This window comes from Lutra lutra, chromosome 2 (genome assembly GCF_902655055.1).
Source record: "Lutra lutra chromosome 2, mLutLut1.2, whole genome shotgun sequence".
NCBI classification, from domain to species: domain Eukaryota; kingdom Metazoa; phylum Chordata; class Mammalia; order Carnivora; family Mustelidae; genus Lutra; species Lutra lutra.
The window spans coordinates 97,009,492-97,034,595 of NC_062279.1; the positions used below are offsets into that span (position 1 = coordinate 97,009,492).

The 25,104-nt window shown below is 38.1% G+C and overlaps 1 protein-coding gene across 3 annotated transcripts in view; it reads right to left on the reverse strand.

Moving 5' to 3' along the window:
- Nucleotides 1-25,104, reverse strand: part of UNC5C (unc-5 netrin receptor C) — a 359,485-nt gene that overhangs the window by 104,928 nt on the left and 229,453 nt on the right. For all 3 annotated transcript variants that reach the window (XM_047718027.1, XM_047718026.1, XM_047718024.1), the window contains exon 3: nucleotides 13,009-13,152. In XM_047718027.1, the coding sequence (XP_047573983.1) occupies nucleotides 13,009-13,152 (144 nt within the window). The remainder of the gene's footprint in view (nucleotides 1-13,008; nucleotides 13,153-25,104) is intronic.

Consider the following 25,104-nt stretch of genomic DNA (forward strand, 5'->3'; position numbering starts at 1 on the left):
AGCGTGGTTCTTACCCCTGGTTTTTGATGGTCCCTCCACTGGTATTTCCAGAGTGTTGGCAGCGGAAAAATTTTTGTACTGGCTGACAGCTGACATTGTCTAGCACAGCGGCTGAAATTTCACATGTATCTAGAGACCATTTAGGTAACACAAATGATAGAAAATTAGGCACCATAATTTTTTTTTCTTGAAACACGATGCCCACCTGGGCTATTTTTCATTTTTAAATTTTAATAGAGACAAGAATACAAAACCAATATACTTTTATTTTTTTTCCTCTTGCTGCTCAGCAATAAGCTATATGTTGTCCTATAGGAATGCAGACTCAGTGGCCTGCAGACCCCATATCTGATTGCTAAATGAAGCTGGTAATGTGAATTATTATGTGATTTTTTTTCTAATTGCATAGGCTGTTAATTGCTTAAAACTTTATCAAGAATTCTTGTGTGGGCCAGCATTTTGAGGGCCAAACCAAGAAGCCTGTGGATTGCCATCTTGAGACACTGATCTAGCAAATTCAGTGCTGAGTGTGTCAAAGTTATCTTAGTGTTTCTTGTGGCCTCTTACTTCAGAGAAAACCCTCTGGATTTCTCCCCTCAGCTCTGCTATTGTCTGACTCTCAGATGCTTAACCGAAAAAGACAGCTTGGTGGGTAAAGCTGTTTCTATTAGTAGGATTGCATATATAACATTTTCTGAATTCACATTTTATAATTATTAATTTATCTTCCCTTGCCTACTTTCAGGCAAGAATGTTAGGCAATAAACATTGGGATTTCAGAATATTAAATAAATGGATATGATTCTATTTTAAATAAATGGAAACTATTAGCACACGAGTCAGGAGAACCAAAAGTTTTCTTGATGGCTGGTAAGACACTTCATCATTATTTCCATAACTTTTGATGATTACATAGGATAAATATGTCCTCACATCCCCACAGAAGCCAGTGTCTTCATTGCTATGGTTGCTACGTAACCAAAACCCTGAAGCTCTTTCAGGTAGGAAGGAACCTGTCCAGAGTGGTTATGATTTCTGCTCAGCTCTTGCTTTAGAGAAGGAAGAGCAAATGTTCGGCACTACCGCCTTCCTCTGTAGCATATGTGCCCAAGTAGAAAGTCATTAAATTCTTTTCTATGGAGTTTGGATCTAGCTTCACTTTCAGCCTCCCCAGCACAGAGCCCTGGGAGGCTAGAACTAAGCAGGAGTTAGCATTCAAGATACGATCCATCCACATCCCAACCTGGAGTTCACTGCAAGGAGCTTTCTGGAATGGGGTGTATCTTGTATCTGCATAGTTACGGCCAGCTTCCTATCGGGTATCCTATCACTGCTAAGCGTCACTTTAAAAAGATAATATTACTAGTCCCAGTGAACTGAATGTTAAATTTCTTCATTTTAAAATTTCTTTAGGGTTGTTTGATGCTTCGTACGCAGGAGAACTTTAATAAATGCTGAATTAGAATCAATTCCCAAAATAATCTGGCAAGCCCTTTTACTGAAGGTCTGGGAACAATTTCTCTTGTGGTAACTATAAAAACTCTTTGAAATTGCACAGGTCAACCCTCTTCCTTTACAGATAATGCACCTAAAACCCCAAGAGTTAACTCACTTGTTCAAGTTCATCAGCCATTGACAAGCAGGCTACCCCATTTTGTGGGTCTACATAGTGGTTGTATTTGTTTCTTTTCTTTTTTTTTTTTTTTTAAAGATTTTATTTATTTGACAGACAGAGATAACAGGTAGGCAGAGAGGCAGGCAGAGAGAGGAAGGGAAGCAGGCTCCCTGCTGAGCAGAGAGCCTGATGCGGGGCTCGATCCCAGGACCCTGGGATCATGACCTGAGCTGAAGGCAGAGGCTTTAACCCACTGAGCCACCCAGGCGCCCCTGTATTTGTTTCTTAAAGAAATTTCCATGAAACGTAATGGCTTAAAACACCAGAAATTTATTTTCCCATAGTCTGGAGGCCAACAGTTTCACTGAGCCATAGAGAATCAAGGGGTCAGTAAGGCCCTACCCCCTCCATAAATTCTCTGGGAGAATTCACAGATTGTTGCTTCTAGATTCTGGTGGCTGCCAGCATTCCCTGGCTTGTAGCTCCATCCCTCCAATCTCTGCTTCTCCAGTCCCATGGCCGCCTCTTCTATGTGTGTCAAATCTCTCTCTGCCTTTCTCTTATAGGAACATTTGTGATGACATTTGGGGGCCACCTGGATAATCCAGAGACTCTCTCCATCTCAGGGTTGTTAAGCACATCTGTGAAAGGTCCTTTTTCTATGGAAGGTAAGATTTATAGGTTCCAGAGATTAGGACCCTGATGCCTTTGGGACAATTATGCAGCACAGTGGTTATGAGTGTGGAGCCTGGATCTACCTGCCTGACTTTAATCCTGGTCTTGTACTTATGGAGGTTTGGATGCTTTTGTTTCTTCATCCCTAAAACAAGAATAATTACAGTATTCATTGCATAGGGTTATTGTGAAGATCAAATAAAAGAATACACATAAAAACCCTTATGAGGGCAGTGTTGTTACCTAAAAGCCCTCAGTAACTGTCCTCATTCAGAGACCCACTCTGTCGAGCCCCAAATCTGTATAGCTGTCGAACTTTTACAGAGTTCCTGGTTATACTGAGATTTAATTAAGTAAATAAGTTACTTTATTTATTTACTTATTGCTACCAAGATAACCACACTCCAAGTATCGGAATTAAGCTTCTTGCCTCCCAAACTGAGCTGGTCTTGACAATGTGGCTTTTGATCTAGGGAATTTCTGTCCTTAGAAGAGGTTCATGGTGAGTTATCTGCCAGGCTTTCTAACCATCTTCTGGACTTTCTGACATGGGTCCCTCCTTGCAGCGAACAAACACAACTGCTTTACTGTGACTCACATTTTCGTATTTCCAAATTTTTGATTAGTTCTTTTCCTTGTTCAATGAACAGAGGGGTGGATGAACACTTTTTAAAACTTTTTAAAAACTTGTCTTAATGTATTTTCAAAGTGCTCCTCTGGTGAATAAAACAATTCTATAGTAAAATATAGTCACAATACTTACATTTTTAGAAGGAAAAGAAGTATCTTTCTTCTAATAATGATAAAAGGTGCTAATTATGTTGTCACAGTAGAGTACCACTTACGCTTAAATCACCAACTCTGCCCCTTAATAGGAAATAACTGCTGTGAACTGACCAGTACGGCATCTTTTGAGAGGTCTAGATTAGTCTTCTGAAACTTGGGCACTTACTAAAAGTAAAAAATGCCTACCTTAAGGCCACAGAACTCTAAAAAGTTTGCTATGGTTTCCTTTTCCAGGAATAGATGATCTTATCTTGGAATTTTTAAAATCATCATTATTTTTTTTAATTCAGCAACTCTTACAGTGATCATTAAATGTTAAGGGACACAATGTTGGATGGGGTTCTCTTTTTTACTTGCCCTTTCTCCTCAAATATTCTAAAAGATAAAACGAAACAAACAAAACCCAACCAACCAAATAGCAAAAATGAACTACATGAAGTTCCCTCTATAATTAGGTTGAAAAGTGAAGAATTGTCACAAGTTTGTTTAAAATTCAGCGTTACCATTTCCTAAACAAGTGACTTGGCCAAGTTACTGAAGTTCCCTGTTCTTAAGTTATCAAGTTTCCTGCTTCTGTTTCAGTTTGCAAAATAAGGATAATAATAGAATCTACCTCATAAGATTGAGGGTTTATATCAGAGCTTTATTTATAACCTCTTTCAACATTTTTAAAAAGTAATGTTTTTGACCACTCTTGGGAATTTACGGCGGACAATTCCAATAATATCATAGTTTATATCCAGGAATAGAGATTGGAATGATCTTTAAGGAAATCAGCAGAAGGATTATCTTGGCGAAGTCTTCAGTTTCATTTAGGGATGGCTATCCCTTATGGCACAGAGGTCATTTAAACGGAGAAATCCTGAGTGAAAGGAGTCCCTGCAGAAGGAAACACATTTAAAGCTATTCTTTATTTCTTGGCTTTGGGGCATTTATAGGACAAACATATTTGTATTCAGTTTTGCTAAGGGTTTTTTTTAAAAAAATAAATATTTTAGAGCTAGGTCTGTAAATGACATCCATTACAGAGAAGCGGAAGAAAAAACCCATATAAGCCACTCTTCTATTCACATTGCATCTTTAGTTTTAGAAAAAAAAAATGATTATATGCCATCACAATATTTTTTAAGGTATGTCTTAGGGAAAAATAATAAGAAACATGCCAACTTTATAGATGAGGAACCTGACATATCAAAAAGTTAAGGCTCTTTCCTTGGAGTATAAAGAAATGAATGCAATGATTGCAGACAAGCTTTTTTTGCAAATAAGCAGTTTAGCCATAAACTTCCCTTTTCATCCAGCATAAAACATTATTTGAATGACACATTTTAGTCCAGTGGGTTAGCAGCCATGCTTATAACACATAGATAGCTGATTTCTCCCAAAATATAACTTATGAGACAGTGTTCTATCAATTGGTTGTCTACCTCTCAGAATAAACATGAGCTATAAATATCGATAGATTTGTGGGAACTCTGCGGATCTTAGGAATATCTGTACAAATACAATAGAAAATATGTTTGGAAAAATACAGACTGATGCAATCAGGTATGTCTTATGGTTTTTAATCTTGAAATAGGAACCACGTAATCAACTATTTAATATAACAGTTGAGATTTACATGAAACACGAAGAAAGTGACGGTTAAAGATGTCTGTCTTAATATCTAAAACGATCTCAATTGTGCAGTTAATCTTATCTAATACAAAATCTGGCCTCTGTAAGTTATAATTGGCTTATCAGGGGCTTAAATGGTTGCACAAGGGATCAAACCACAGCTCAGAAATGCATGTTAGTAAATAGGCCATTTATTTCGGCGTGCTGGTAAACCGGCCGAACTCTACCAAGATATTTGGTGTTACGCTGCCACACTCTGTCATAGTATAACCTAAATCTTTCAGAAAACCTGGTTAAATAAATGTATTATATGGTCAAATCATTGTAATTTTGTATAATTTAATCTTGTTTTCTGCCCCGCAGAAAGGTAGGGAATGGAAAAGAAACATAAAGCCACGAGCAATGACTTCTATATGTAATAATTCACAAGATTACATCTATTTAATTGAAGATACTATTGCCCTACAACAGAAATTTAATTAATTCCTTCAAGAGACTTATTGAGGTCCGACACTATACCAGCCATCACTGCATTCATCAGTGAACAAAAAAACCCCAAAAATCTTTGCCCACATGGATCTCACTTTCTCAGGGGGTGGGGGAGATGGGTTACAACTCATTATCATAATAAATAAGCAAATACATAGTAGGTGAGAAGTTGATAAGTGTTATGAAGAAAATAAGTACAAAAATGTACTGGAGGTTTGAAGGCGGGGGGGGGGGGGGTGGAGCACAGAAGAAATCACTTTACTTGATGTCCTTGAATTACTAGGGTGAGAAAACATTTTTACTTAAAGAACATATCATTAGCATTGAATAACATCATCACTTTGTCCCATCGTATGCTTTTAGTTTAATTCCGTTTCATTCCATTTATTTATGTCTTCAGTTCCTTAGCACCAACCATGTGCAAAACACTATTTTTAGGGGCATCTGGGTGGCTCAGTGGGTTAAAGCCTCCGCCTTCGGCTCAGGTCATGATCCCAGGGTCCTCGGATCGAGCCCCGCATCGGGCTCTCTGCTCAGCAGGGAGCCTGCTTCCCCCTACCTACACCTGCCTCTCTGCCTACTTGTGATCTCTGTTGTCAAATAAATAAATAAAAATCTTTAAAAAAACAAAAACAGAAACAAAACCCACTATTTTTAGGCATTGAGGGAATCATGATAAAGAAAATAAAGTGCCTGATCTTGTGAAGCTTATATTCTGGTGGTGGAGACAGTCAACATAAAAAGAAACAAGTAATGATGAAGAGAAACGCTCTCAAGAAAAACGAAAGCAGGTTTGGGGTTAAGAGAGTGACAGGGTTGGGGTCAGTGGGCTTTACGTAAATCGGTCAGGATTGACCCCGCTGAAGAGGTGACACTTCAGCAGAAACCTGAATGAAAGACGAGAGAGAGCCTGAGCCACATTTAAGAGTTGGGCAAGAATATTCTGGGTGGGAAGGAACAGGTATTACAAATAGCCTATATTTGAAATGAGTGTACTGCGTTCTAGAAACAAGGAGGCTGGTGAGGTTGGAGCAAACCAAGCAATAGGGGAGAGGCAGGAACCCAAGGCCTTCTGATATTTCTGCACAAAATAATAGTTTATAACATTATGCCTCTAGAAAGTAAGATAATTTTGTGAACGACCACCTGACATAAACATCACTGCCACCACCTCTCCTCTCATACCCAGAGAATTTGTTAGAAGCACGGACTCTCTTGTTGGTCAGACAAGCTTCTCCATATACCAGCTGTGAACTCAGGCAGGATTTTTAATCTCCCTTTATTGTCAATTTTCCTAGCTGTATAATAGTGATTATCGCATCTGTCACATGGAATTGTTGCAAGGACTGAAGGAGGCAATCTATGTAAGTGTTGATCAAAGGGTATAAACTTTCAGTTACTGAATGGATAAGCTCTGGGGATAGTTTTCTGCAGCACGGTGACTACAGTGAATCACATTGTGTTATGTACTTGAAATTTGCTGAGAGAGTAGTTTCTAAGTGTTTTCATTAAAGAGAAAAAAAAAACGGTAACCATGTGAGTTGAGAAATGAAGTGGTTGAAACAGTGTCACCATTCTAATCATTAATTCTAGAGCCCATCTGTCCAGTACTGGCCACATGGGCTATCAAGCAACCGAGCTGTGGCTAGTCTTAATGGACAAGTATTGTAGGTGTAAACACATCAGCCTTCAAAGATAACCATGAAAAAAAGAACATAAAATATTTCATTAATACGTGTTTATATTGGTTACTTTGTTGGAATGATAGTTGAGATATACTGGATTTAAAATATATTACTAAAATTAATTTTGCCTGTTTCCTTTTACTTTTTTAAGGTTGGCTACTAGAAAAGTTTAAATGACATAGGTGGCTGGCATTATCTGTCTCTAGACACTGCTATTCTGGATAGTATGAGAGAGACACTACAGACTCACAAATGTGAATAAGGTTTGGTCCAAACCCACAGGTGGTCACAAGGTAGTTCTAATCCCAGGGAAAAGGACAAGTGAGCAGTGAGAGATGAGCAGAGAAGGCCACCTTGATCCTCCTCCATTCTTCTCAGGAGCTATCATATTCCAATCTGTAGCCAGTGGCATTTGTGATTTATTGGTTTGCTCACAGAATAAAGAAAAAAATCCATAGGAACTATCCTGCCATTCCCAGGAAGATGGATTCCCTGTGCACATAAATCCACTCTGACTCCTGAATCATAGAAGGGTGACCATATGGAGTGCTCCTCCATCCTCAGGCATGGGGGGAAAATTACAATCTAATTGTATGTGAACTGGCAGAGAATTTCATCTTCTAGGATTGAGAGCCAAGGCCTGGGACATGAAGTTGTAAAACAAGAAGAGCCTTTTTAAGTGTTTAATGTTAACTCAGGGGAAAAAAAAAAAAAGAAAGAAAAAGGAAAAGAAATGTTAACTCAGTATGGATAAGTTTTCAAAATGCACAAATAAAGTTTAAATCATAATTTCTGTTGTTATGAACATCTATTATCATCCACCGAGCATTTGTTTTGTGTCTGGCACTATGCCATAGGCTTTACAAGTTTATCCAATTTAATCTTAAAATAACCCTATCATTTGCATTTCTCGGTTGATGAAACTAAGGCTTAAAGGGGTTAAGTCACATGACCAAGGTCATATTAGTAAGTGATGGAACTAGGATACGGACATAAGTCGGCCGGGCTCCAAACCCTGTGCTCTAACCATTCCACTATGCTACTGACATTGTATCCCTCCCCACAAACAACTACAACCACATCACCAAGAATGACAACAGCAAAATAGCAGCCCTATCAAAAGTAAGACATTGCCCGAAGAATGACAGTGTTTGCTAACATTTTGCCTGAATTATTCCTACCTTAACACTAGGAAATTTCCTATTGGCTTTATAACAAGGGATACCAGAAGAAACAACCCAATGAAACTGGTAGCCATATTGCCATAAAGGCTCTACTTGGGATAGACTTGAGATCTCTCAGAAGCAACTCCTTGCTCTGCAGTGGAAGCCACAGCACCCACGCAGGACGCCAGCGCAAGCCTCTAGTAAATATGTGACATTCTGGAGCAGGCATGTCATGGTCTCAGCCCAGGCCTGGCTAAATTCTAACTTCCATATTTCCTTGTTTGCTCTTCTGCCTTGATTGTGTCACAAACTTATTTTTATAATTTATATAGCTAAACAAATGATGTATTATAAGCAAACACACAGCGAGTATTCATTCCTGCCTGATCAACTTCTGAAAATAGAGCTTTCTTTTTTTGTGAACATTGAGCCCCTCCACTGTACACGTGAGTATAAGTCTAATTAGGTGAGACATAATTGCATTTATTTAACCTTAGCATCATAGTTATCTTTGCCTGGGACAAATTTAAACTTTAATTGCAGTTTATGTGATGGCCATCTGTCATATATCACTGAGCAAAGCCCCACAGGCTTACTTGAAACAGGGCAAACTAGGAATATTGGCAAGAACTTGTTTGGTAGAAATCAGTCTTAACAAAGAGAACTAAAATTTAACCTATTTTTTTCTTTTTAAATGAAGCATGATATAAATCTATGTAGCTACATCTTTACATATTGGTTGGTCTTCTTTGGCCACAGACACATATGAGTTCAGTAAAGTATAGAAATACAGGCAAACTGTTCTTCAATCTTATTGCATGAAGATGAAAAGGGGCTATGGGCAAATTAATCTCTTACTGAGTTTGTTTTCTTATTTGAAAATGTCAAATTACATTCAGCAAAGTTTATATAATACATTGCAAAGAAAGATGGGATTCTTACATGTATTTAGTCTTTATGTGGAGAATAGAGACATAAATAGAGTGTCTCTATACATACATACACATGCACCATACATATATACATACACACACACACCATACATATGCTATGATATTATATATATACACACATATATATATGTATATATATATGGAATTGGCACAATAAGAGGTTCATTTGGAACTCTACAGTCCTTCAACTTCAGCTTTTAGGCAAGCCAATTTAGTATGGAATATAAATTGGCGATTTAAAATATTCATTATAATTGATATTAATAAAGACATAGCAATGAAAGATAAAGATATAGTCTTATATCCTTGTACCTCTCTTGATTATAGTTAGAAGCTAACTTTTAATTCATTTAAATATTTGACCAAAACAATTGGTCTCTTGTTTCTTTACAAAATGTTTAAAAATATCTTTTGGCTTCATAATTAATAAAATAAAGTCTTCAAGATTTGTGGCAAATGACTATAGTGAATGTAGGGGTATGCCAATGAGATCCCTTTTCGGGACTGACCCCGCTTTTGGGAGTGTTGCCTATGAGAGAGCTCTGTGTCTTTCTCCTGGAATTGCCCTCAGTTGAGGAGAGCTGACTTGACCCAGTTCACATAAGCTGGTGGGAGCTGGGAGTCAAGCAAGGGCCCACGTCCATTGATTAGTCTATGTGGGGCAACTCTGAAGGGCCATTCGAGCTCCAGGGCTCCCTATGGGGCCATCTTTTGTCATACCTGTCCTGCAGCTCAATTTCTCATACCTGCCAAATCCTATGGCCTGCATGGGTATTATTCCTAAGAGTACTGTTCAATATGTTGCCTGCATGTACATCCTCATCTCAGAGTCTATTTCCTGGAGAACCCATATAAGACAAAGAGAAAATCTCTTTAGATATGCTCTGAGAGGAAAGATTAATATATATAGCATTTTAATAAACTTCACTGAGAATTTTTTATAACAGTTTTAATTCAATAAAATTTATTAAACATCCATGATGTTCTAGGCATTGTGCAAAGCATGAAAGATATAAAGTTAAGCAAAATTGAATTAAGCAAAATTGATTCCACAGAACTTGCTGGCATGAAACACAGACATTACAACAAGTGAATATAATTCAACTGAGACAAGCCCTATAGTAAGAGAATGGACACACTGCTTTGAAAGGATTGAGAAAGGGATGCCTATCTTTCTGGAGGCCCATGAGGCAGGAATGACTTCACTAAGGACATTTGAAACAAATTCTTCAAAAAGTTCAAGCCTCTTGAATCATTCTTTCTTCTCTCTCACTTCTCACATCCAATCTCTCAACAAAAGCTATTGCCTCTTAAATATATAGTAGTCCCCCCCTTGCCAGCCATTTTGCTTTTGGGGGTTTCAGTTAGCCACAGTCACCTAAGGTCCGGAAGTAGATGAGCCTCCTCCTGACTTATCACCAGAAAAGTCAAGGGTGGGCTAACACTATGTCATAATGCCTGTGCCATTCACTTCATCATGCAGGCATTTTATCATCTCATAGCATCGCGAGAAGAAGCGGGGTGGGGGGGTGGTTAAAATCAGTAAGATATTTTGAGAGAGAGACTACATGCACTAACATTTCTTACAGTATATTGTTATAATTTTTCTATTTTATCATTATTGTTGTTAATCTCTTACTGCGCTTAATTTAGAAATTAAACTTTATCATAGGCATAGACAGAAAAAAACATAGCCTATATTGGGGTTGGTACTATCTGCGGTTTCAGGCATCCACTGGGAGCCTTGGAACATCTCCTTCTCCTCTCCCTCACAAACAAGAAGAATTGCTGCATCCAGGAACCAGGCTGTACCCCCTTCACTGCTTCTAATTGATGTAAGTCTAACATCTCTCATAGACACAGCCTCATAACTGGGTTTTGTGCTTCTACCCTTGATCTATTCTCAACACAAGTCGTGATTCTGTTAACATGGAAGTCAGATCATGAATTATTCTGCTGAAAACACTCCGAGGTTCTCTTCTCAAGCTAAGAACCAAAGCCGTTAGACCTACAGTGTCCTGGCACTGGGAGGGCCAGTGCACGCCTGCCTCTGAGTATTGGTACCTATGGCACATACAGCCCCCTCTGCCTGAGTCCCCCTTCCCTGCCTTCATGTTTCCTCAACTGTGAACATCTTCCAAAGAAGTTCCCTGACCACCCTCCCCCAGGACAACATACCCTCTTTTCCTGCTTTACTTCTCTTTATAGCGTTTACCATCTGCTCTGGTCGTGATTATCATCTATTTGATTTTGAGTTTGCCCTTGCCCACCTGAACATAAACTCCAAGAAGGTAGGTCATTAATTGTTTTGATTTTAGCTCCATACCCAATACCTAAAACTGTCCCAAGAACAGACTAAATGCTTACTAAATATTGTTAAATAAATGAATGTTTACAAATAACGAACAGAAGTAAGAGAAGGGTGAAACCCTTCATTGTGAACAAAGCTGGAAAGCACAGACATCAAAGAGTTGCTAATCTAGTGTGATGAAAATGGTAACATTCTCTCTGGTTGGTCTGGAAACATAGGTTGAATGTGTAAACTATGAAATATGGTTGTCATGGGCTGAATTGTTCACACGTCAAAGCCCTCACTTCAGGACCTCAGAATGTGACTTTATTTGGAGACAAGGCCTTTAAAGAGGTGACAAAGTTAAAATAAGGTCTTTAGGGTGCCTTTAATCCAACATGACTGGTGTCTTTACAGGAAGAGAAATCTGGGCCTGCAGTTACAGAGGGAAGAACGTGTAAAGACATGGAGAAATCAACCATCTACAGGCCCAGGAGAGAGGCTCTGGGAGGAGCCAACACTGTTGGCACCTTGACCTCACACTTGTAGTTTCCAAACTGTGAGCAAAGAGATTTCTACTGGTTAAGCCACCCAGTCTGTGGTACTTTGTATGACAGTCCTAGCAGATTCATATGATGGCACATGGCACCGAAAGGGATCTTTATCTCACAAGCCACTATAACATTTTAGCAGGGAGGGAGGCACTCTGTGCAGAGATCGGAGTTTCAGAAAGATTGCATTTGTGGTAATATGGAGGATGGACTAGAAAAGCGAAACAATGGGAGCCATGGAGACTAACTGGGATACGTTTGCAGCCACTGGGTTTAGATCAAGTAGAAGGCAAGGGAAGAGTAGAGTATGGAACTGGGAGAAGCCTCAGAGCCAAGACTATTGGGACTCATTGGGACTCAGTGACGTGTGAGAGGTGGGTGATACTGACATCCATCACTAACAATTTGATAAAATGCACGCATACAAAAGAGTTCAAATAATGTAGTTCACATGGATTTCAGCAGTCTCAGACTTGAGAAAATATCTCAATATGGAACCTTAAGACAGATGAAAGCAGCATTCATGCTGCTCAAGATGTGAATAGCACTCCTTGGGAAAGGGAGTCTACAGAAGAGTTGTAGGCAACATCTTTCTTAGGCATAATATGATTAGCATATTAAAAAATCTGAGAATTTTGCAATGAATAAACCTATTTAACTTCATCCAAAAAAAAAATCTCCCACATTTATTTGCTTATGGAACTCTGTTCTGTGTTAACCTCTTCACAAGCATGAATACTCCAGAATTTAACACAGTTTGGAAAACAGTGGTGTATTTTGAGGCATTCTAGTGGTTCCAAAAAATAAATAGAGAAGCTTTGTATGGGTAATTTCTATTTCTAGTAGTAAAACTAATCAACATTGTCCTAACACACTGGCAGAATAAACTCATTAAAGAAATAGAGTTGGTTTTCCTATAGCCTAATTCTTACCAGATTAAAAAAAAACGAAAACTCAGAACCTTTAAAAAAAATCACTAGTTCTTTCATATCCCTAAAGAGAAATTGTCCATGTCTTGAAACAAAAATATATTCTGGTGACGTAAGGGGAACGTGTAGCTCAAATGCAGAAATCTGGGAGTTCTGACCAGGGTTCTTTGAATCTAGAGCCAGTGACAGGCTACATTTGCCCACATTCTACCCAGGTTCTGAAGCCCAGCACGTCCGTACGCCATGACTCACATGCGATGCGCACGTAGGCCTTCCTGCTCTTTGTGGTGCCCGCTGAACTCCAGGCCACACACTGGCACCAGTAATCTTCAGGCCCAAAGAGTTCTTCGACTTGCTGGCGCGAAATCTCAATGCTCACTTCCCGGACAATGAGACCTGCCAAGAGAAAGGGAGATTTAAGTCAGGAAAAGCCTTATTACTGGCAAACTACAAAACATCATACCATGTATTTCCCCCCCGCAGTGATCCATCTTGATGCCATCGATCAACAGCCCAGATATTGTCTCTCTCCACCTGTGATCTTCCTTTGGCCCCCATTATTTGATGCCCAACTTTTTTCATTTTCTTATTTGCTATTTCAAATCTTCTGTTTTCATCAGAAGATGAAAGTGGAGTAGATCTATCACAGCACAAAATTACACTTTTTTTTCCCAAAGAGTTGGACAAATATTCACCCTCTGCTGAGTTCGCTTCCTTAGTATTAGTCAAACATGAACACGGGTTTCACATCTTCTAAGGATTGTGCCCCCATTATATAGGTCATGGGTAAGATATCCATGTGCTATACATAACCTTACAATGATTAAATATTCCTAACTCCTCACATGAAATGACAGAGAATAAGCTAAAACTATAATCGTAAGTATGTAAATTATTAACATATATTGGTTAATGTATATAAGCATATATCACATTTTATTATAGTTTCATCTGGTACCACACAGCTATATACAGTTTTATAACACTTTACATAGTTTTACAGTAACTGTAACTTTCTTAACAATTCCTTAACAAGGAATGAGAATGACCTAAAACTGTAATCACAAGTACAAAAATCAAACTTATATCTATATATAATATGTCAGGTTTTATTATAATATGACCCAGTACTATATAAATATATGGTGCTTATCTAAAACTAAGTTATTTTTATAGTTGTTTTTAGTTATTAAATAAAATGTTTTCTTTAAAAAAAATGCCAGTCTTATCTAACAAATCCCTGCTATTCTATTCAAAGAATGTATGACTTTAAAGTTTTCATGCATAATGTTTCGAAAGTCCAAATGTTTCTCTATAATTGTGATGTAACCAAAATCCTGTTAAAAGTGGCTTCCAGCTGGGGCGCCTGGGTGGCTCAGTGGGTTAAGCCGCTGCCTTCAACTCAGGTCATGATCTCAGGATCCTGGGATTGAGCCCCGCATCAGGCTCTCTGCTAGCAGGGAGCCTGCTTCCTCCTCTCTCTCTGTCTGCCTCTCTGCCTGCTTGTGATCTCTCTCTGTCAGATAAATAAATAAAATCTTAAAAAAAAAAAAAAAAGTGGCTTCCAGCTAAAATGCTCAAACAATGGATTTTCTTTTACAGCATTATGTAATCTTGAATAACAAAAATTGAACTAAGAATCTGGGATTATCATCTGAAGAGTATTTATCTTGATTAATCAAAGTCTTTTTCAGAGAGTTATTCTACAATGTGCCTCTTTACACTGAGCAAGAAGGATCATCTGAACAATGTATGTGGGTAACTGCCAATTTTCCTGCACATTCTTTCAGAATGAAGTGCCTATTGAGACAACTAGCAGGGAGACCCTTAGGGTTAAGTATAAGCACAGTATGAAAGATGAAATATATTGCTTTGTACTTTTTATTCATGTATTCATTCATTCATTCATTCATTGAACAAATATTTATTTCATATCAGTTATGGAAAAGATATTGCCCCAGGGACTTGTGAATCTCTGATGAGTAGGATAGTCATTACCCCCAAAGAACTTCTATCATTGTGAAGGGGGTGCATATTAACTGCAGATTATTCAATTTATTACTTAATTACAATTGTGTTCAATGCTACAAAGGAGAAGTACACAGAAAAATGAGAGTGAATAACAAGTGAACCCAAATTAGCATGAAGGATTCAACATGAGTTAAGTTGGTTAAATTATCTAAGGGGGAGGGACAGAACATATGAGAAGAAGCCAGAAAGAGAATGAGGAGATTGGGAACCCAGAAGACAGTTGAGCACCAAGAATGGCATGAGATGAAGAGAGACAAGAAAAAGATCAGTCAAAACACAGTGATGTAGACCAGTGGTTCTCAAAGTGTGGCCCCAGAACAGTTTCATCCGCATCGCATGGGAACTTGTTGGAAGTGCAAACTCTTGGCTCCCACTCCTGACTCAAATTGAATAAGAAACCTTGAGAGTTGGGCCCAGAGATTTGTGGTTTAGCATGCACTCAAAGAATTTAGATGTGTCCTATAGTTTGAGAATCTGTTGCACACCATGTTTAGGATTTAGAACTTCTTTCTGAAAGTCATGGATATCATTAAAGTATTTTAAGCAAGTAAATGACATCATCAGATGAGAATTAATATCTATCTATATGATATGTATGTATGTATGTATGTATGATATGTATAAGATATAGAGCTTAGTTCCTAGAAGGTATGATTTCTTAAACTGATTGACTATGACTTCTTGGTATAGGTGACATGAAGGTGTCACCTAAAGACACCAAAAAAAGAGTATTCCAGAACTTACGCTTAAACCTAGAACATGCTTAAATGGGTAAAAGCCTTCAGGAAAATTAATGAATCCCCAACAGAAGTAGATGCTGTCCCCCTGGGAAAATAAGCAATATTTTCTATCGAGAACTGAGAGGACTTGAGTCATAGAAACAACTCTGCCCTCAGATCTACTCAAGGGTCCCTGAACTGAAATGAAGGCAAGGAAAGTGGATTTTGTAAGCCCAAAGCAGGGCAAGGTCCTGATACGACAACTCTATGGCCAAAAGTTTATTAAACATATTTAAAGTGATTTGAAAATTAACAAGGCTTTTATGCTTACACAGTGACCATTTAAAAAGAATTTTCAAGGGTTGACTGGGTGGCTCAGTTGGTTAAGCATCAGCCTTTGGCTCAGGTCATAATCCTGGGGTCCTGGGATCAAGCTCTGCATCGGGCTCCCTGCTCAGCCGGGAGTCTGCTTCTCCCTCTCTCTCTGCCCCTCCACCGACTCATGCCGTCTCTCTCTTTCTCTCAAGTAAGTAAATAAAATCTTTAAATAAAAATAGAAATAATTTTCAAGTAACTGGCATATCTAAATCCCTCACCCTTCCAAGAAAATGTTACTGTATTATTTTAGTCAATGTCCTAATAATAAGACAATCTCCACAGCAGAAATCCTGACTTATTAACAAAAAACACTACCTCTTTTCCACTTTCCTAATCCCTGCATAGGTCTTCTCATTTTCCTGTCCTATTGTAATAATTCTCATTTTCTGATCTCTAGATGATCACGGAAAGATGGAGCCCAGCTTTCCCACTCTCTTCCCACTTTTCTTTTTATTCCACTCTCTGGAATTTCATACTTTTGCCAGTTTTGCTTGTTTATACCCCCTCTCTTCATGCAGAAATTCAGTTACTGGAAACAAAACTCTTCTTTTAAAAGTTGTTGCAGGAAATTTACAGTCACCAAAGGGCTGGTAAACCTGCAGTGTGTATTTCCTCAGAACTGTAATGGTTTCTTCCAAAATGCAGGGCAGCAACAAATGGGCTCAGGATATTAAAACCACACACAAATGTTTTGCATCCCAAGATGATAACCTCAGGTTTCATTCCTCATCCCCTCTCCCCACCTCCCCGCCTGTTTACTTAAAGCAATTACAGAAAACCTAATTAAATGTTAGGGCAACTTCACTAGGGCCACTGTATCCTTCAGCCCAAAGAGGCTCATGGATGTTTCTACTGACCACAAATCTGAGGCTTTTTAAGAAGCCACAGGCCAATCCTCCTGCTACAGGGATTATTCACAGTATGAATGTTCTGAATTGTGTGGCTCGGGCTCGCTGTGGGTGCAGGAGTCAAGCACACACCGATTTTTGTCTTCAGCTTCATAGGTGCCCCATTCAGGAGGAGATGGATTGATGAGTTGGGTAGGGTTATCCTGCCACACACCCAAAGTTTACATTCCAACTTTTGATCAACAGCACTAGACCAAGAAAGAACTGAAGGAGTAAGTGTCTCAATACTTAGAGTTTAGAATGCCCTACGATCAGTTGCATTAGTCAAGCTCTGAGATACTTTGTTGTAAGCCATCTTTTCATTACTGTAGGTAAGTTCATTACCTATGACACTCTGCTCAACAAACCAGAGGCTAGTGGTTTGGGTAAGAGGAGGTAATATGCTTTCTCTTTGAAAGTAAAATTTTAAATCTGCTTGAAGTCCCCAGATGGAAAAAGGAAGCTGCCTTGAAATTTGTAATACCATCAGCATTACTTCCAAGGCAGGCTGCTTTGAAGAGCATTTGGGAACTTGAAATTGCTTTCAGGTTACTTAAGGGTGGGGGAAATGCTTCATTCTACAGATTTACTCAAATACAAATGGGTCTTTTCCATCACGTCTGATAAGATCAAAGATTTCCCATCAGCATTCTTCCTTTAATAGTGGCATCTCCAGGATGCATGCTGTTTGAAGTTTGCACTGATCTGCTTTTATAATAGGATTCATTGTGGTTTGGGAGCCAGAGTGCAGGCAAGTAATTAGCATGCTATATCAAGAAGACTTATAATGAATATGAATATGCACTTGCTAATAGGGAGTTTCAAATGATTTTAGAAATCCAGATGCAAATGCAAACCTCTGATTGGATCTTTGTATAGCTATACATGCATATGGCAATAAAATCTGGTAAAATGATATTTATTCCTTATCTTTAGCAAAATTTTAATTTTCTAATAGGGTTCAGGCACCACAAATATTGTTTTCTTATAGACTGTTATAAAATGATCCAAATACAGGATGAATACTTTGTATAATTATTTAAAGCAATATCTACATTCCCAGAGAAATATAATCTATAGTACCTTCAACAAACATTAAGAGTCAGCTAATATAAAAAATTAAGTCAAGTTCCAGAAATTGTAAAAACGGATAAAACATCATCTCCAGCACTGTGTTCCTTTGTCTTGTTTATTAGGTGATACTCCAAAATCCTGCATCATCTCGGAAGATTTTATAAAATGTGGTCATCAGGGGCGCCTGGGTGGCTCAGTGGGTTAAGCCTCTGCCTTCGGCTCAGGTCATGATCCCAGGGTCCTGGGATTGAGCCCCACATCGGGCTCTCTGCTCCGCAGGGAGCCTGCTTCCCCCTCTCTCTCTCTGCCTGCCTCTCTGCCTATTTGTGATCTCTGTCAAATAAATAAATAAAATCTTTAAAAAAATAAAATAAATAAAATAAAATGTGGTCATCAAACCCTCACCTTCTGATACCCCATGTACATTTCACTAAACAGCATATTAAGCTCACATTAGATGTAGGTGTTATGTGTGTCTGAGTTGTATTTCTTCTTAATGACTGTATTTTCATAAGGCAAAGGGAAGGTTTGAGACATCGTGTTGTGTAGACCTATCAATTCGGCCTCCTACAACACTCTCCCTATTGGGAGAAGAGCTGCAGAGGTCACTTAACCAAATCTCATTATAGTATGTTCACAGGACAGAAGTTGCTGGGAAATGAATGATGCTCAGGTAGGGATGATTTGCAACATGTTACAATCACTTTATTGAATTAGCAGGGTCTCTTTTTCATGTTTTCTCCCAGAGTTTAATCCTATTAGTTTTCACTAATATGATCTAAAACATGGTACATATCAGTGCTAGATGTCTTTTTTTCCCAAGATTTTATTTCTTTATTTGACAGAGAGAGACACACAGCAAGAGAGGCAACACAAGCAAGGGGAGTGGGAGAGGGAGAAGCAGGCTTCCCACTGGGCAGGGAGCCCAATGTGGTCCAATCCCAGGACGAGGGGAACATGACCTGAGACAAGGCAGACACTTAACTGAGCCACCGAGGTGCCCCTAGATGTCTTAATATAAATTAAAATCACTCAAAATAGCGGCGTTATTTAAAAGGCTGTCATAACAAAAAACAAAACACACCACCAAGACAACAAAACCCTGACAGTTTTTCAGCTACTCATTGAAATAATCAAAATATGGTACCCGAAAGGCAGAACCTTACAATCAAGACGTGGTTTCATGTTACATGAAGTCATCTGACACTCTTTAAATTACATCTAACTAAAATTACTTTGTATCATTAAAAATCACAGGTATATTAGATTTATTATAAGCATAATTTGTTAATTATATTTTTAATCTTTGTGATCAAGAAGAATTTACCTAAAAATCAAAGAATAACATGGCTGGGACTGAATGGGTCAAGGGAGTTGCTTGGAAGCATTTCATATCTAGGTCATTGACCTGACTTCCTGTTTTACGTGATAATTTCTAGTTACTTGGTTCTGTTTGGAATTCCTTTTCCAATGAGGACCTGTGTTTCGCTTCACTATGTTTTTGTTTTGTCTAGAAGTGAGAAGAAAATATTTATTAGATTATGTATCTGGAGTGGGGAGTGGTTTTAGGAAGCTATATGATAACCACAGATATATGCTGTTTTTCCCCCTTAAGACTTGAAATGTTAATTGCAAAATGATATTAAAATATTATAAATGATACTCTGACAACACTAATACTGTTTTTCCCTTTGCAGAAGTGTCAGGTTTTAGATGTTACAGGAGAACCAGTCTTCCTTTTTCTGATTTGACTTTCCAAACACCACCAAACTTAGAGCTGCAAGTATTAATGATAATTGGAGTATGAGGGTATGCAAAATGCTCTTTCTTACACAGACAGTGGTAACGAGTTAGTAGATTAAGTCTACCAGTTGTGATCCATGATGTATTCGCATTCTAAACTTTAGTGATGAAAGACCTGTTGAATGTCTGTTCCAAGAACTCTTTCCGTGACCAAAAGGGGAGCTAAAATCTTTCTGTATTTCACTTCTGCCTTGTGTGTCAATTTCTTTGGAATATAATGAAGTGATTTTGTAAAAATGTGATAAAGCACATTCCACTGACATAGCAAATATGTTACTCATCTAAATATTTTTCACAAAACATTAAACTTATTACATACATATTTGAAGACATATTCTAACATTTTCTTTAAAGTATAATTCTTAATGATTATTTAAATCATAACTACATGCATTACTTTCTGTTTTTATTTCATGAAATACATTGATAATTTCAAAAGAAGTAATTTTAACAAAATTAAAAAAAAAAATCCTGTCCATAAGGGTGGGGGGAATACTCTATCCTTGGAGGTTGATTTAACCATGAACTTGTGAATTACAGACCTTATTATTGCTATACCCTTATCATGACTCTACACTTATTATTACCAGCCACTCATTTAATAGGTATTATTGAGATTCAGCCATGTGCCACACACTGTTCTGTGTGCTGGGGACACAGTGGTAAAGAAGGCAGATAAGGTCTCTGTCCTACGCAATTCATTGTGGAGATAGTTCTTGAGCACCAAGAACGTTTCCAAGGTAGCCATAGAGATGAATTGCTTACGGACCCTTTCTTTAGAAGTTTACTGTCTAACACTAAAAACAAATAGGAGTTTACTAAGTGGCTCTGTCGTATGCATTGTGTACTCACCGGTACAGTAACTGGCACACATATTTGTCCAATTAATGTATGCTAAATGAATGAATGGTTTATATATCTATAGCTATAATACCAAGTAGTGTTAAAGTCCACATATAAGTAAATTGAATTGCAACTCAGAAGAGTAAAAGTAACTAGCAACTACCTTGTGTCTCAGTTCTTCTGCATAATGATCCTTGGGAATGGGTATTTTTATAATATAGGTAAAGAGCAGAGTCAGAATTTAAATAATTTTTCATGCAGCCAATGATTAGCAAAATAAGGATTTAGAGCCATATTTATCTGAATCCAATGTTCCTGTTCCTTGCACTATATCAATATTCCTCAAACTGTCTCAAAGAAGTGTTCTTGGGGCACCTGGGTGGCTCAGTTGTTAAGCATCTGCCTTTGGCTCAGGCTACGATCCTGCAGTCCTGGAATCGAGCCCCATGTCTGGCTCCCTGCCCAGTGGGGAGCCTGCTTCTCCCACTTCCTCTGTTCCTCCCATCCAGCTCATGCTCCACGCTCTCTGTCTCTGTCAAATATATAAATATATATATTTTTAAAGGTATTCCTTGGTCAAATAGGTTTGGGGATTTCTGTTTAATATAACTTCCTCTTAGAAACTCAGAATGCAGATCAGTGAATTGAAGGCTTTGGTCAGAAGTTCTGCCATAAAAAATATGTTTAATTTGGATGGACACTATTTCCCCTCAATTTATTAAACCATATAACCCTACAGTCTATGTAAAGACAGAGCCCCATCTCATCGAGTCTTTCAACGTGGTTTTGTTCAGCATTTTCCATCTGTTGGTTTATTGAATAAAAGTAATCTACTCTTTGGAAATTTCTGAAAATCCCATGAAGAAAGCTATCGTGAAATAGCTTCAGATGGAGAGATCAGGGTAAACCTGGGGAAATGGAATATTTGAGTTTGATGCTAAAGCATGGTTTGGGTTTAAAGACTCAGAGAGGAATCAAAGATACTTCAGGAGGATAGAATAGCACAAAGCCAAAGGGCAGAGATGAAAAAGCCTGGAGCACTGTAGGGGAGAATAGTTTATATGAATGGAGTAAAGAAATAAGACCATGGAATTAGATAGAAGAGAAACTCACAGAGAGCCCTGAATGGCAGCTGGAGAAGTTTGTTCTGTGGAGTGGGGAATCTGTAAAAATGGCAAATTGGTAAAATGATGCTTTTTTTTCCAATGACAGATACTTTAGGAAAGTTAATCTTTCTCAACTAGTAAACAAGACTAATCTGATTTACTTTTAATGGAATTTTAATAATTTTAATTTTAATTATTATTACAAAAGCTGTTTTCAGATTTCTGATCTTACACCAAGTCATTAATCTTAAAAGCTGGAGAGCAATATTCTTGGTGAACCTCTGAATACACTGTCTGATGGTGGAAACCAACACATATATCCAAAATAATAATACTCATACCACTGGGTTTTCATTTTATATTTACCTCATGTAATTTAGAAATGAACATTAAGTGCAACTGCCTCTGGAGGGACTGCCACTTATAACAGTTCATACACAGGATATTGGGGACAGATACTTGCTTGTCTTAAAAGCATTGTATTTCATAATCTTAAGGAAACTTTTAAACCAAACTAGAAAGGCTCATTTAAAAAAAAAAAAAAGGCAAACTTATCCAGGGCAATTATTGTCACAACTGGGATATTAGATAAATACCTACCTAATACACAACAACCTAGTAATTTCCTTAGATAAGAAAATAAATTCTTGTCCTGTATTTACTGACTTTTGGAAAGTTCTAAATTCATCAAGCCTTGGTTTCTTAAGTTACAAAATAAAGATATGAACATGGCTTGTCAGGAAAGAAATGGAATAACAGCTACAAAAGTATTCGAAATCTCTTAGATTAAATATATATACTAAATTAAATACACACACACATGCACACACACACACACGCACACACTGTATAGTAATAACAATTATTTTGGGAATACGACGATACTCTATTCACAAAATTAGAACTGGAGTTACTAACATAGATTCAGGAGAGGGGAGGAGCACCATGATTGGAATTATATTAGACACACACCCACTTGAGAAAGACATGGCTAGCTGTGGAACTTTGCAGCAGAGCTGGGAGAATCAGGTCTGGGTGGGGACATCAATCATCTAGGGCAATGCAGATCTGTCTATGATACGCAGTTTGACAGCAGCAATGAGTTTTAGTGATTTACCTTTAAGAGATTTACCAATCCTCTAGGATTCTCACTATATTAAACTGTAGATAAAGTGAAGTTACCCTGACAAGATGAGTGGAAGAGTCTACTTTTTTCTGTAGTCGAAATGCTTGCATAGCTCATCTATTACGAATTCCTTATATCCATATTCCATTATACAGGTGAGATGGGAACATTAATCAGCTGAATGGAAATTACTAAACAGGTTAGCTCTAACTAATTTGAGGCTACATAAGCAAACTTCCACATTTTAAAATTGGAAATTTAAAATTTAAAATCAATTTAAAATTGATGAGCACAATCTTGTCTTCTAGGGTCTTCTTTCACTTACCAACCAGAATGTGAGCTCTATCAGGGTAGAGATTTGTGTCAGTTACATGCTGTCTCTGTGGCATTACAATGAATATTTATTGAATTAATGAAAATATTTCCCCTAGGACATTATTAATACTTATTTAAAAGATATGTGATCCAAAAAAAAAAAAAAAAAAAGAAAAAAGATACGTGATCATATCCAAATGTATTTTAAAGGAAAGGAACTTTTAGTCATGATGGAAGTTGTACCTCCTTCCCTAGTCAGAAAGACACCATCAAACACAACTTTGAACTAAACTTGGAACCTGCTTGGCATTCACACTAAGAATGGGGTGGCAGGGGGAGCTGAGTTATCAAAATGTTTTTTAGATTCTTCAAAATTGTTTTTAATAGCTGAGTAAACGGAGGTCCTGTACCAATAAAAGTAATTTTTCTTTGTCTTTTAAAGGAACTCTAATATACAAGAATGACTCATTAATTTACAATAAGAAGGAAAATTTAACTCATGAAATTCTAAGTAGAAATGAAAAATATTAGCATTTCATATTTTCAAGTGAGGAGTATGTATTTGAACTGTTGCTGAGATACTGATTTTCAATTTTAACTTTATATAGGGACTGGAAAATAACTATATGTTCTGATAGTTTTTCAAAATATTTCTATACATTCTGAGATTTCAAAAACCTTCAAAATATTCTATATATTCTGAGATCCTTGCTCAAATCATTCTACTATCATTTCAAAGGGAGGGATGATTTAATAAAAACAATGAAACCAAGTACAAAACAGCTAATTTTTTTTCTTTTTCATACGGAGTATGTCTCTTTGTTCTTCTGTTGATTCCAAGTTACGTATATTTAGTTTTTGATAAACCTAAGGCTATAGGTAGAATTCCAGAAGACAATATTAATTCAGATTTGACAATAAAACCTTATTTTTAATTGATCCTTGGCAATTAACTTAATGGAGGGTATAATCTTTAGGGAAGCTCTGGTTCAAATTCTGTTTTTTTCAGTGACTAGATGTATGACATTAGGAAAATTCCTTTACTACCCTAACTGTCATTTTCCTCAATAGGACAATTGGAATTAAAATTTCTAATTCAATGGGTTCTTTTGGATGTGAGGGCGATCTGGCTGCGACATCTGTCACCCCATTGATCGCCAGGGTTGATTCGGCTGATCTGGCTGGCTAGGCGGGTGTCCCCTTCCTCCCTCACCGCTCCATGTGCGTCCCTCCCGAAGCTGCGCGCTCGGTCGAAGAGGACGACCTTCCCCGATAGAGGAGAGGACCGTTCTTCGGTCAAGGGTATACGAGTAGTTGCGCTCCCCTGCTAGAACCTCCAAACAAGCTCTCAATGGGTTCTTTTAAGGATTCAATGAGATGATACATGTAAAGCTCTTTGTAGAGTAAACCCTTACTATGAGCTAACTAACAAGATTTCAGAAGCTAGAATGGTTTACACTATACTATGTTCTAAACAACTCCTCTCATTTCAGAGGCTTCGTGAAATAAAAGTCTGTTTTTCCATCACAACAGTCTTCAGGACAGCTGTCCCACATTAACTCTCTTAGTGATCCAGCCTGCATCTCTGCTGAGCCTATAGCCCCTCAACCACGGCTACTAAGCCAGGAGAAGAGAGCACAGGGAACACACACCTGCTCTTAAATGTCTTGGCTTAGCAGCAGGAACATAACTTTCACACAGCTCATTGGCTAGAAGTAATCACCTGGGGGGCGCCTGGGTGGCTCAGTGGGTTAAAGCCTCTGCCTTCGGCTCAGGTCATGATCCCAGGGTCCTGGGATGGAGCCCCACGTCGGGCTCTCTGCTCAGCGGGGAGCCTGCTTCCTCCTCTCTCTCTGCCTGCCTCTCTCCCTCCTTGTGATTTCTGTCTGTCAAATAAATAAATAAATCTTAAAAAAAAAAATAGAAGTAATCACCTGGGCCTGTGGAACCACCGGACTCCAGGACTTGTAGCACTCCCCTGTCCCCAGAAAGAACAGGAGAACTGGATAGGAGTATTATACATTATAACTGATAAAGCTACTTCAGTAGGAACAACAAGGCATTGA